Source organism: Propithecus coquereli, unplaced genomic scaffold (assembly GCF_000956105.1).
Source record: "Propithecus coquereli isolate 6110/MARCELLA unplaced genomic scaffold, Pcoq_1.0 Scaffold469, whole genome shotgun sequence".
Taxonomy (NCBI): Eukaryota; Metazoa; Chordata; class Mammalia; order Primates; family Indriidae; genus Propithecus; species Propithecus coquereli.
In genome coordinates this window covers 1,060,932-1,071,700 of record NW_012150496.1, presented here as the reverse complement: position 1 = coordinate 1,071,700, position 10,769 = coordinate 1,060,932, and the positions used below count along the sequence as shown (strand labels likewise).

The 10,769-nt window shown below is 53.1% G+C and overlaps 1 protein-coding gene across 1 annotated transcript in view; it reads left to right on the top strand.

Annotated features, from left to right (window-relative positions):
* Window positions 1-8,502, top strand: part of WNT3 (wingless-type MMTV integration site family, member 3) — a 46,227-nt gene extending 37,725 nt beyond the window's left edge. Inside the window, exons 3-5 of the mRNA XM_012655244.1 lie at window positions 1,377-1,642; window positions 2,241-2,728; window positions 6,440-8,502. Coding sequence (XP_012510698.1) covers window positions 1,377-1,642; window positions 2,241-2,720 — 746 coding nt within the window. The 3' untranslated portion in view covers window positions 2,721-2,728; window positions 6,440-8,502. The remainder of the gene's footprint in view (window positions 1-1,376; window positions 1,643-2,240; window positions 2,729-6,439) is intronic.
* Window positions 8,503-10,769: the final 2,267 nt, after the last annotated feature.

Genomic DNA, 10,769 nt, shown 5'->3' with positions numbered 1-10,769 from the left:
CCCGCCGGACGGGGACCGGCACAGCGGGGCTGTCAGCGCCGCTCCCAGGCTAATCCCCGCCCCGCCCCCGCCGCCCCCGCGTCCCGGGGGCTGGGAACCGAGCGCAGCCCGCGGCCAGGGCGCCGCCGCCACCGCGAGAGGCCGCGCGCCGGCCGGAAGCGAGGGACGCCCGCCCTGCGAGCTTGCCCGCGGCCCCTCTCCCACCGGGCGCGGGGGCCGGAGGGGCTGGGACTGGGGCGAGGGGAGCGCGGCGGCGGGGAGCCCGGGCCGGGATCGAACCCCGCTCCGCTCTCCCAGCCGGCCGGTCGGTGCAAGTGGGACGGCCCCTCTGCAGGTGGCCCATGAGGGCGCTGGGGCCCCAAAAGAGACAGCAATAACTACGGGGGGTTCCCGGGCTTCCTTGTCGGCGGAGCTGCGATCTCCCTCTGCACGCAGGACGATGGACATAGCCCAGGAAAAGAGGCGGGAGCCCTGGCTTCTAAGCCAGCCCCGCGTCTTGCAACCTGAGCAAGGTGGCAAGTCACTTCCTGGCTCTGGGGCAGATGATTGGACTGCAGATCTTGCAGGCCTTTGCCTCCCTAATCGTCAATGTCTGTATCTATAAAATGGGGCTATAGTAAAACTCTCCGCCTCATCGGGTTAAGGGGACGAAATGGAGCCGGCACTGGTGCACACCCAGCAGACAAAGGTGGTTATCACTGTAGTGAGGTGGGGACAGCCCTGAGAATCTCCCCTTCCTCTTCCATGGACCCTGCGGCAGAACCAGAGGAACTGCCCTGTGTCCCCATCCTTCTGGGAGGGGCGTGGCATCCTCAGTCCAAAACCCCTTTTCTGGGTGGGAGGCCAGGAGAACGCAGAGGGGGAGACTGAGGCACAGGCCATTGTCCTCCTGGTCAGGAACCTGGAGGCAGGGAGAGGCTGTATCCATTTTACAAAGAGGGGCCTGAGTCTCAGAAAAGGAAAGGGTCTGCCCAAGTGCATCCAGGTGGGAAATAAGTGGAGGGGGAGGGGCAGGGCCTGTGCTGGGGTCCCTGGAGCTTGGGAAGGTGGAGGGTAGGGGGGCCTGGGGGCAGGACGCAGGGTGGCTACCTTATCTCTGTAGCGTCCTGCCAGAGCTGGCGTCTCTGCCCATCTCTAACGGGCTCCGCTCTGCCCCGTAGCAGCAGCTGGGGCGCTGGGCTAACTAGTTAGCCGCCCTGGGCCTCCGTTTGCTCGTCTGCAAGGTCGGGATACCCACCGGAGTCTGGACCAGTCAAAGTGCCTTGCGAGGGCACCACGGTTCTTCCCTAGCCCCTCCTGGCGGCTGGGGAGGTCGAGGCAGGGCGGGTGCGTCCCAGGCCGGGGCCTGAGCACTGCCCCCCATTCCCTCCCCGCAGCCACCCGCGAGTCGGCCTTCGTGCACGCCATCGCCTCTGCCGGCGTGGCCTTCGCCGTCACGCGCTCCTGTGCCGAGGGCACTTCCACCATCTGCGGCTGTGACTCGCACCATAAGGGGCCTCCCGGCGAAGGCTGGAAGTGGGGCGGCTGCAGCGAGGACGCCGACTTCGGGGTGCTGGTGTCCCGGGAGTTCGCAGACGCGCGTGAGAACAGGCCAGATGCACGCTCAGCCATGAACAAGCACAACAACGAGGCGGGTCGGACGGTGAGCTGCGGCTGCCCTCGTCCCCTGCCCCAACATTGCTAGGAGCCCTCGGGGGACCCCTTCCCTGACCAGGCCCTTCCCCTCCTGGGCTGGCCTCACCTGGCCCCCCGCCTCCCTTCCAGCAGCCCTGTGCGTCCTGGGCTCCCACCCACACCCCCCAGTCACCCCTTCTGTCCACCCTCCTTCCTCCTTGGGCTGTTCCTGGTCTCAGCTGGGGATGAGTGTGCCTGGGAATGTATCCCCCGCTCCCCGAGCCTTGCCCATGGGATCAGGCACTGGCCTACCCATCCTAGGCACTTTGGCTGGCTGTGTAGGGCTGTGAAGTCCCCAGGGCCTGGCTTTGAATTCAGCTTCCACCCCTTCCTTTGGGTAAATGACCTAGGACAAGTCACTTAAGCTCCCAGCCTCAGTTTCCCCATCTGTTAAACAGGGATAGCCTATTTCCTAGGGCTTTGGGAAACAGACACAATGTCTGCCAGTGTTCCAGGCATGAAGTGGAGGGAGGCAATGGTGCAGAGGAGTGGTGAAGGCTGTGGGAAGGGGGTGGGGGGGAAGGGGAAGGTCAGTCTGGGGGCCAGCCGCTGTTCCTCTTCCCCAGACCATCCTGGACCACATGCACCTCAAATGCAAGTGCCACGGGCTGTCGGGCAGCTGCGAGGTGAAGACCTGCTGGTGGGCCCAGCCTGACTTCCGTGCCATCGGTGACTTCCTCAAGGACAAGTACGACAGTGCCTCGGAGATGGTGGTGGAGAAGCACCGGGAGTCCCGAGGCTGGGTGGAAACCCTCCGGGCCAAGTATGCGCTCTTCAAGCCGCCCACCGAGAGGGACCTGGTCTACTACGAGAACTCCCCCAACTTTTGTGAGCCCAATCCTGAGACGGGCTCTTTTGGCACAAGGGACCGGACTTGCAATGTCACCTCCCATGGCATCGATGGCTGCGATCTGCTCTGCTGTGGCCGCGGCCACAACACGAGGACGGAGAAGCGGAAGGAGAAATGCCACTGCATCTTCCACTGGTGCTGCTACGTCAGCTGCCAGGAGTGCATCCGCATCTACGACGTGCACACCTGCAAGTAGGGAGACAGGTAGGGCTCGGGGCGGGGAGGCTGGGGAGCCTTGGCGCAGGGCACTGGGTTCGTCTCCTCTTTTTGAGGACCCCATTCTATTTTTATGCTATCCAAGACACACAAGTTTCCACAGGCAAAATAGGAAGCCAGGATTTCCCAAGCTTCAGTGGGCATGGTCCTCGGGCAGAGACTTGGTGGATTTCACAAAGCACAGGCGATAGCCAAGTGTGTGCGCAGAAGCTGCAAGCAATTGATTAAAATTCTTATACAAGTCAGTTCATGATGAGCCAGGTCAAATTATTGCACGACCACTAGCTATCATTCTTGAGCAGCTGTGGAACCAGAAGGGGGACACTGTGGGGTTGGAAACCAGGAGATCTGACATCTGGTCCCAACTTGGTCCCTAACTTCCTGTTCTTTCACTTCTCTGGGCCTCAGTTTTCTTACTGTAAACTGAGGGAGTTTAAAATGCCTGAAATAGTAAGCCAAAAGTCTCTCCTGCCCCCAGGGCAGAGTCATTTTGCATCCACCTTGACCTCAGAGGGCAAGTTTTCGCACAAGCATGAATCCTGTCAACCTCAGGGGGTGGGTGGGGGGAAGCGGCGCATAAGCCCGTATCTCGGCAGATCTGAAGCCGGGGTGGAGCAGGGAGCACTCTCACCGCGTTTATGGATGCTGATGGGGAGCAGGAGGGGTTCAAGTTCAGAGTGACTGTGATGAGTAATGAGGGATCAAAGGCTGGTGGATTATGTTCCCAAGCTTCCCAGAGGTGGCCTGCGTGGGAGGACCCCAGGACAGGTGGGCGTTGGCGTGGGGAGGTCCTGGAGCCCGGGGTGGAAGGCTCCTACGGCTGGTGTGCCCTTTCTCTTTTTTCTCTGCCCTGAGAAGGACCCTGGTATGTCGCGGCACGACTGTGGGTTTTGGAATGAGGCCTTGCCCCAGTCCAGCTCCTGCCACTTGCCAACTGTGTGACCCAGACAAGACATTCCTCATAGACCTCTTTCCTCATCTGTCATCCTCCCCAGAGGGGCTGTGAGGAACAAGTGAAGGAACACTGGGGACAGTGCTTGGTTCACTGAGGAGCACTTGCTTACGGGTCACTGCTGGCTGGGGCAGAGTTAGGGGAGAGCAGCCTATGACAGGGTGAGCGCCCCATGCAGTGAGGCGGTTCCACACCGGGTACCCCGGAGCTAGTGGTGCACGTCCGTGCTGTAGGGACCTGGGGATGGGACAGGACCCTCTGAGGCATGGGCGGTACCTGACATCGTGGGAATAGCTCTTGTTGAGGGGCAGCTCACCCTGCCCATCTGGGAAGCCCCTTGGTGCAGCTCAAGTTATGCCCTGGCAGGGATGGTCCAGAAAGGCAGCAGGAGGCAGCACCTCTCTTGGTGTCTGAAAGAAAGCAGTGTGGGCGGTGGAAAGAGGACAGAGGTGAGTTCCAGCTCCACCACGTGCCAGCCGTCTAACCTTGGGTGCCCGGTTTCCTCGCCTGTCCAGCAGAATGTTATGAAGCTCAAGTCAGCTACCAGATAGGAATGCTTCTCTGAACACAGACTGACAGGGAGCGTGTGAACGCTGTCAGACAGTCAGGACATGGAATAGTCATTGTGCGAAGAAATAGCACCATTACTTAGTTTCATTTACTGCTTTTCAAAATGATGGAAGAAAAGTCAGCAAATAAGAGAGACCTCATAGGCCAACTGTGGCGTGTCGGGGTGGAAGGAACGTTTGAAGACCACAGTGGCCACATTCCTCTGATGTTCACTATGGCCAGAGGCAACATGGTGTCCCCACTATCAAATGGGACGTGGCTCTGGTGATTTTGAGAGGGGGCTGTGTGGGCCGAGTTTTAAAACACGAACACTGGTCAGGGCCTAGAGGGCCATCCGTCTAGCCTGCCCATTTCACAGGTGGGGACACTGTGTTAGCGGCTGAGCAGGGCCCAGGTCTCTGCCTCCAGAAGGCCCTAAATGTTCGTCCTGCAGAGGCCACAGCAGCAGCCCAAGCCCCATCAGTGGCTCCAGGGGCAGAGTGGGTCACAGATATAGACCCCTGCATCCCTGCCCCGGCTCCTCCCCTCGTGGGCCCCTGTGGGCAGCTGGGATCAGCCAAGGGGAGAATGAGGTGCTGGGGTTGGCCCTCCGTGTCCAGAAAATCCCCCCTGACCCCTAATCGGTGCTAATACGGATCCTGGGAAAAATCCATACTCCTCAGCGGCCTCTTTTCTCGCCTTTTCTAAAATGGACAACTGATGGTTTTCCCCACAATCTTATGTAAAGCGCTACATAGACACGGGTTCGAGATGCCACATGCAAGTAGTTCATAGTCCCCAAAGCCCTCCCAGGCTCCCTCTGGAGCCCTCACTCTGGGACGAGTGGAGAATACTCTCCCAGCACGGTGCCCTTTGGATAAGTAGTCAATTTGCTGCGTGACCCCAAGCAGGATCTGAGCCCCGGTTTCCACCTTTGTGAACTGGGGGTAAGAACCATGTCCCTAGCAGCGTTGTCCCAGGGACTACGGACGGTGCACGCGGAGAGCCCAGCATGGGGCCAAGGGCTCATGGATCAGCAGGGGACATTCTTGGGCCAAGCAGAGCTGACACCATAGGCCAAGGATTGGCTGAGACCTAGTTACTTCTTCCTGTCCTTTCATCCATGGTGACACTCTGCAGGCAAGACAGGAGCCAAGACCCAAGCTGGCAGGGACTGCAGGGGACAGAGCCTCTAGCTCTTCTCTTGGCTGCCCCGTCAGTCCTGGCAGCGCAGGCAGGAGAGAGAAGGTGCCCTCCATGCCCTCGGGGAGAGCCCTTATCAAATGGCTCTAGGCCATAGGAGGGGCAGAGAGTCCTGCATGGGTCCTACAGGTGTGGGAAAAACACCTTTTCTATCGCCTGTGGCTTTTGTCCCGTGTCTCCGGCTAACCATGGATTGGTACCTTAGCACTGGGACCTGCAGCTACCAGATTCGTTCCTCGTTACTCCCGTGTTGTGAGCACGGGGAGCTGGAAAGGTTCTGGACAAGAGTCAAGTGTCCTGGCTGACCCTGAGCCCTGGATCTGTCACTAACTTGCTGGGGGACCTTGGCCATGTCCCTTACGTCTTGCTGAGCCTTAGTGTCTGCCTCTGTGAAATGGTCCTACACTGGCCCTGTCAGCTCCCAGAGGAGTTGTGGGGACACCTGCGAGATGGCCTCATGCCTCAAATCCCTGGTCAGGTGGAACCATACAAACGGAGAAAATGGACACACTGGTGCTCCGGCGGGAAGGAGTTATTCGTAATTCATTAAGTAGACTTTCTCCCGTTGGGACAGCTCATTACCAAGCTATCTGGCACGATAAAAAAACACAGTGTGTGCCTGGCACGAGCCCAGCACGGCAGTGACTGAAGCTGGGGACCGGGCCTCCCAGTCCCTGTGCCGGGGGATTCCTGCACCGGGGCAGGTACCTGCTGCTGGGCTTCCTCTCAGCTAGAAGTGGGGGAGGCAGGATTGGGACCCCAGTCTGAGGACTCGAAAGCCCTCCTGAGTCACGTGACCTCCCTCAAGGGTAGGCCCCAAAGTGCAGGAGAGGGTGTGGAGAAGCCCCTGGCACCCTCATCACTTCCAAGCGCAAGAGAAATGTTGAGATCTACCGGCAGCGTCCGGTCTGGGAACCCCGATGGGTGGTCTTTCTTGGAAAGGAACTCGAGTACGCAGCCTCAGTTTCTAATTCTTCCTATTTATTTCCCCCAAGGGCGCTGGGAAGGGGTGAAGTGTGTGGCTGGGCAGATTCAGTCCCATGGAAAGCAGGACCTGGAGCCGGGCTCAGCCCTCAGCGTCGGACAGCAAGGAACACGGACTGTCACCAGCTGCGTGTGGTAAAAGACCCGGACCCAGCCCACCCGTGACGGGAGCCTCTCCTCCCTCTCTCTCATCTTACGTTTCTCACCCTACTCTGGCTGGTGTATGGTTTTTAAAGAACGGGGCTTTCTTTTTAGTTCTCTAGGGTCTGATAGGAACAGACCTGAGGCTTATCTTTGCACATGTTAAAGAAAATAAAAATGAAAAAAAAAAATTCTACTCCAACAGAACAGGCTGGGCTGATGTGAGCTCTCGGCCTGGCGGTAAAGATGTCAGCGTGGGCAAGACTTCGTTCCCAAACTGCTTCTTACGGTGACATTCCAGGACGCTTGTGAGGTGGGAGTTGGGAAGTAGGACGCACCCCTGCCGTCTCCTTTTCTTGGTGCACTCCCGTTCAAATCTGATATACTTTCACATTCTGATAAAAGCCATAGGTTTAGCCAGGATGAAGTGGTAGGGAGGTCCACGGCAGTTGTTAGAGTGGGATTTTGAGTTTTGAAGAACTAGCGGCGCGGGGTGGCCGGGTAAGCCGTTTGAAGAGCAGTGTGTGTTCTTCTCAGTCCCATTCTCTCTGTAACCCTGTTCTGCACGAGGCAGTCAGATCTCAAACTCTTTTTCTACCATTCTGCGGTTTCCACCGCTAATGCAGTTCCTTTTTTTTTTTGTAGTGGACGTTGTAAATAGGTTATGTATGGGGGCAAATCTTCTCCAGCTCAAATGGCTTCCTAGAGAAAGAAGCAGTGTCTTTGGAACGGGCCATTCGATCCCTCCCAGCCCTGCTCACCTGCAGTGTCCATAAAAGCGACTCCAGATAGAGCAGTTAGACTCCAGGTCACCTTAGGTCAGTGAGAGAGTAGCAATCTATTCCTGAAATTCCAATTTTGTGACTAGCAGATGGGGAGGGTGGAAACCATCCCTTTGTGTCCTCTCTGGTAAGGATGCGTCTCCCTGCACCCTCTCCCCTCTCGGGCCTGTGTGAGTAAACAGAAACGCTGGGTTCTTCACCCCAGCTCTTCCACCCTCGCCTGCGTGCTGGGATAGCATCGCCCCATGCCGCTCCCAAGCATCTGGATGAGGCGTTCGGAGCGGGGTCAGCAGCCACTGCTCCCTTGGGTTAAGCATCTCTCGCTGAGCGCCCCTTGCTGTGCCCGGTCCTGTCCCGTGTACTAGAGAGAGCTGGCAGAATGGAGGTGAATGGCTTTGGCAGTCCCAATTGATCCAACAGCTCTGTCTCAAGGAGAATCAGAAGGAAGAGCTGCGGCAGGGGAACAGAGCAGAACAAAGATTTTTCTTTTTCTCCCTTCTCTTTGGGGTCTACCTAACCCCGACCTAAGATACTGGGTCGGCGATCTCCCGGCTTGTGCAGGCAGGCTTGCCAAGACGGCCGCCCGAAGCCTGCCTGTGCTCTCGAACCTGCCGGCCACAGGCTCTGCTGAGGATTCACATCCCACCCCTCCTACGGAGTCCGAAATGCCCCTCCCCATCTCACCTTAGACTGCAGAGTTTTAAATCATTTCAACTGGATAATGCTTGCTTTAAGTGAGAATACTTCAGCAGAATGGATACAAACTTTCAAAACAGTCTTTTCATATCTATGTATTCTATATTAAAAGTGATAAAGTCATGTTTCTGGGGCGTATTCAAGTAGCTGACAAGTAATTAATAATAGTACATGAGTGCATTGTAATTATTCTCGCCGTAGTCAGGTAATAGTATCCAACAGAAATTTCCTACCAACCTGCTGTATCCAAAGTTTTGTAAAAAGTTGTAGAAGTTGTTGATCTTTTTGATTTTATATTCAAAAAGTCTCTTTTTATAAATATTATTTATTATACAATGTATATACCTTTGAGTTAACTAAGATTATATATTATATAAATATATATATATTTGGAGAAAATATATTTCATCATGCAGTTTTTTTCTGTTAAGTCATTAAAGAGAAGGTAAATGAACATAAAATGGATACATTGTACAATGTGTGGAGTTTCCAGATTAATGCTCAGGAAGTCAAGAATATCTGATTCTCAATTTGGCGGCCCCAGCTACTTAAATGACCAAATTAAGGTCATTTCCTTTGTTCCCTACGCAAGATCGTCTGAGATGTCATGGACAGTAGGTCTGATCTGCTACAGGACTTTCTTATAGGCTTAGTTTGCTCTAAGTCAACTTCTAAGAAGGAATTTCCAGTTTTAGAAAAAAACCAACCTGGGATGTCATTCATTTCACAGACTCAAGCATGTTCAATGTACAAACTAATGTCACAGACACGTCTCAAAGATGTGACCCCAGGCCAGCTGACCAGGGGGTTGGCCACTGCCTTAATCCTGTCCTCACTACATGTCTTCAACTCCAGTTATTGGGAAAATAGGATTTTCTCTGTTGAAAATGAAACTTGACCAAAAACGGTCTATCTCCTGCTAGCTCCACTTTGAGAATTAACTATAGGGGAGGTAGGTTAGTTTCCAAGAAGACATGGTGTGCCCTGAGCTCAGGGTTGTCGGGAACAAGTGTCATTTGAAGTTGTAGATTGGTTTGGGCAGAAAGGACCTAGGAGTGGGCATGCTTTGGGGACCATCACTTCAAAAAGACTCACCTGGAGCACCTGAAGTTATGCCTTCTTGACAGTGAGATGCTATAACCCAGTTATATGACAACAGACGATCCTTTGGTTTTCCGACCTACATAAAATGTCACCTGAAGTTTATCTGGCACATTGTTTCAGAAAACAGCTAAAATGTTTTTTCTTTCTCTTTCTCTTGATCCACCTCACCACATAGAAAAATGGTAACAGGAAAATAAAGCAGTCTGCCTCGTGCGGTGGCCATGGGCTGCCTTGTGCTCCATTCAGACCTTTAACCTTAGATTAGGAATGGCCACTAGATGCCTGGCATCTTTTACTTCACGTTTACATAAAGCTAATACAAGTTCAGTAGCCCTTATCTGAAATGCTTGGAACCAGAAGTAATCTGGATTTCAGTTTTTTTTTCTGGATTTTGAAATATTTGCACATACATAATGAGAAATCTTATGGATGGGATCCAAGTCTGAACACAGAATTCATTTCTTTTCCATATACACCTTACACACATAGCCCGAAGGTCATTTTATACAATATTTTTACTAATTTTGTGCACAAAACAAAGTTCTGACTGCATTTTGACTTCAATCCATCACATGAGGTTTCCACTTTATAGCATCATGTTGGCGCTCAAAAAGTTTTGGATTTTGGAGCATTTCGGATTTTAGAATTTTTATGGTTAGGATGCTCAACCTGTACTCATCTATCCCAGCATCCTGAGTCCCTTTTTTTTAACCTGTAAGATTACCAACTAGTTAAATGGCCCTTATTCATACTTATGAAGGCCATTAGTAATCCTATGAATAATCATGCTCTGAGATGAAAGAGAATGCAGTTTATAGCTGTGCTTGAACATTTCGTTTCCCCATAAGCACGGCTGCTGTGCGCACACGAGTGAAGTCAATTGAACAAAAGTATGGCTGCTACACTATCATTGTTTCTCCTACCTTAACAGAGAACTTTCTAGGAGACAAAAAATTATCTTACCATTAATCTTATACTCATGAGATAACCCGCTGTGTGGAGACTGTATGCTGGGAAGACTTTAAACATGAGCCCTCCTTGCAAATTCTGTCTTCACCTACTTGGGTTTCTGGCAGATCACAGACACATCTCCTGCATCTTAAGGCCACGGTGTCCATGCAGGACACACCCTCTGCGGACTCGTCTCCAGGACCGTCTCAGGACAGCTTGTCAGCTGATGAGACACTCTAGATCATTTTGCAATAACTTCTGAAATGTACATGCTTTTTTGAACTCTCACACACACCTCTCCCAGTCATTTCTTTGAAGAGGCTACGGACCAAGCTGCCAGGCAAGGAAAATGAAATCCTGCTTTTACCTTCTGTGTTTGGGCTGGGGTGGTTGTTTATAGCTGAATCACTGCTTCAACACGTCTGTTCATCAGGTTTTGACTGTTAAACACACTTCAATCTACTCCGTGATTTTGTGACTTGTTGCTGAAACTTCATTAAAGGGGAGGCTGTTCATTGTAATTTTTAGGATATGAAAAGACAGCCTTAAAGCAAAACATATTTCAGACTTTAACCACAATTATACACTTTTTCTGTTACATTAAAAAAAAGTGTCTCAGTGAAAATATATAAATTTAGTAAGGATAGTTTTTTTTTTTTTTTTTTTT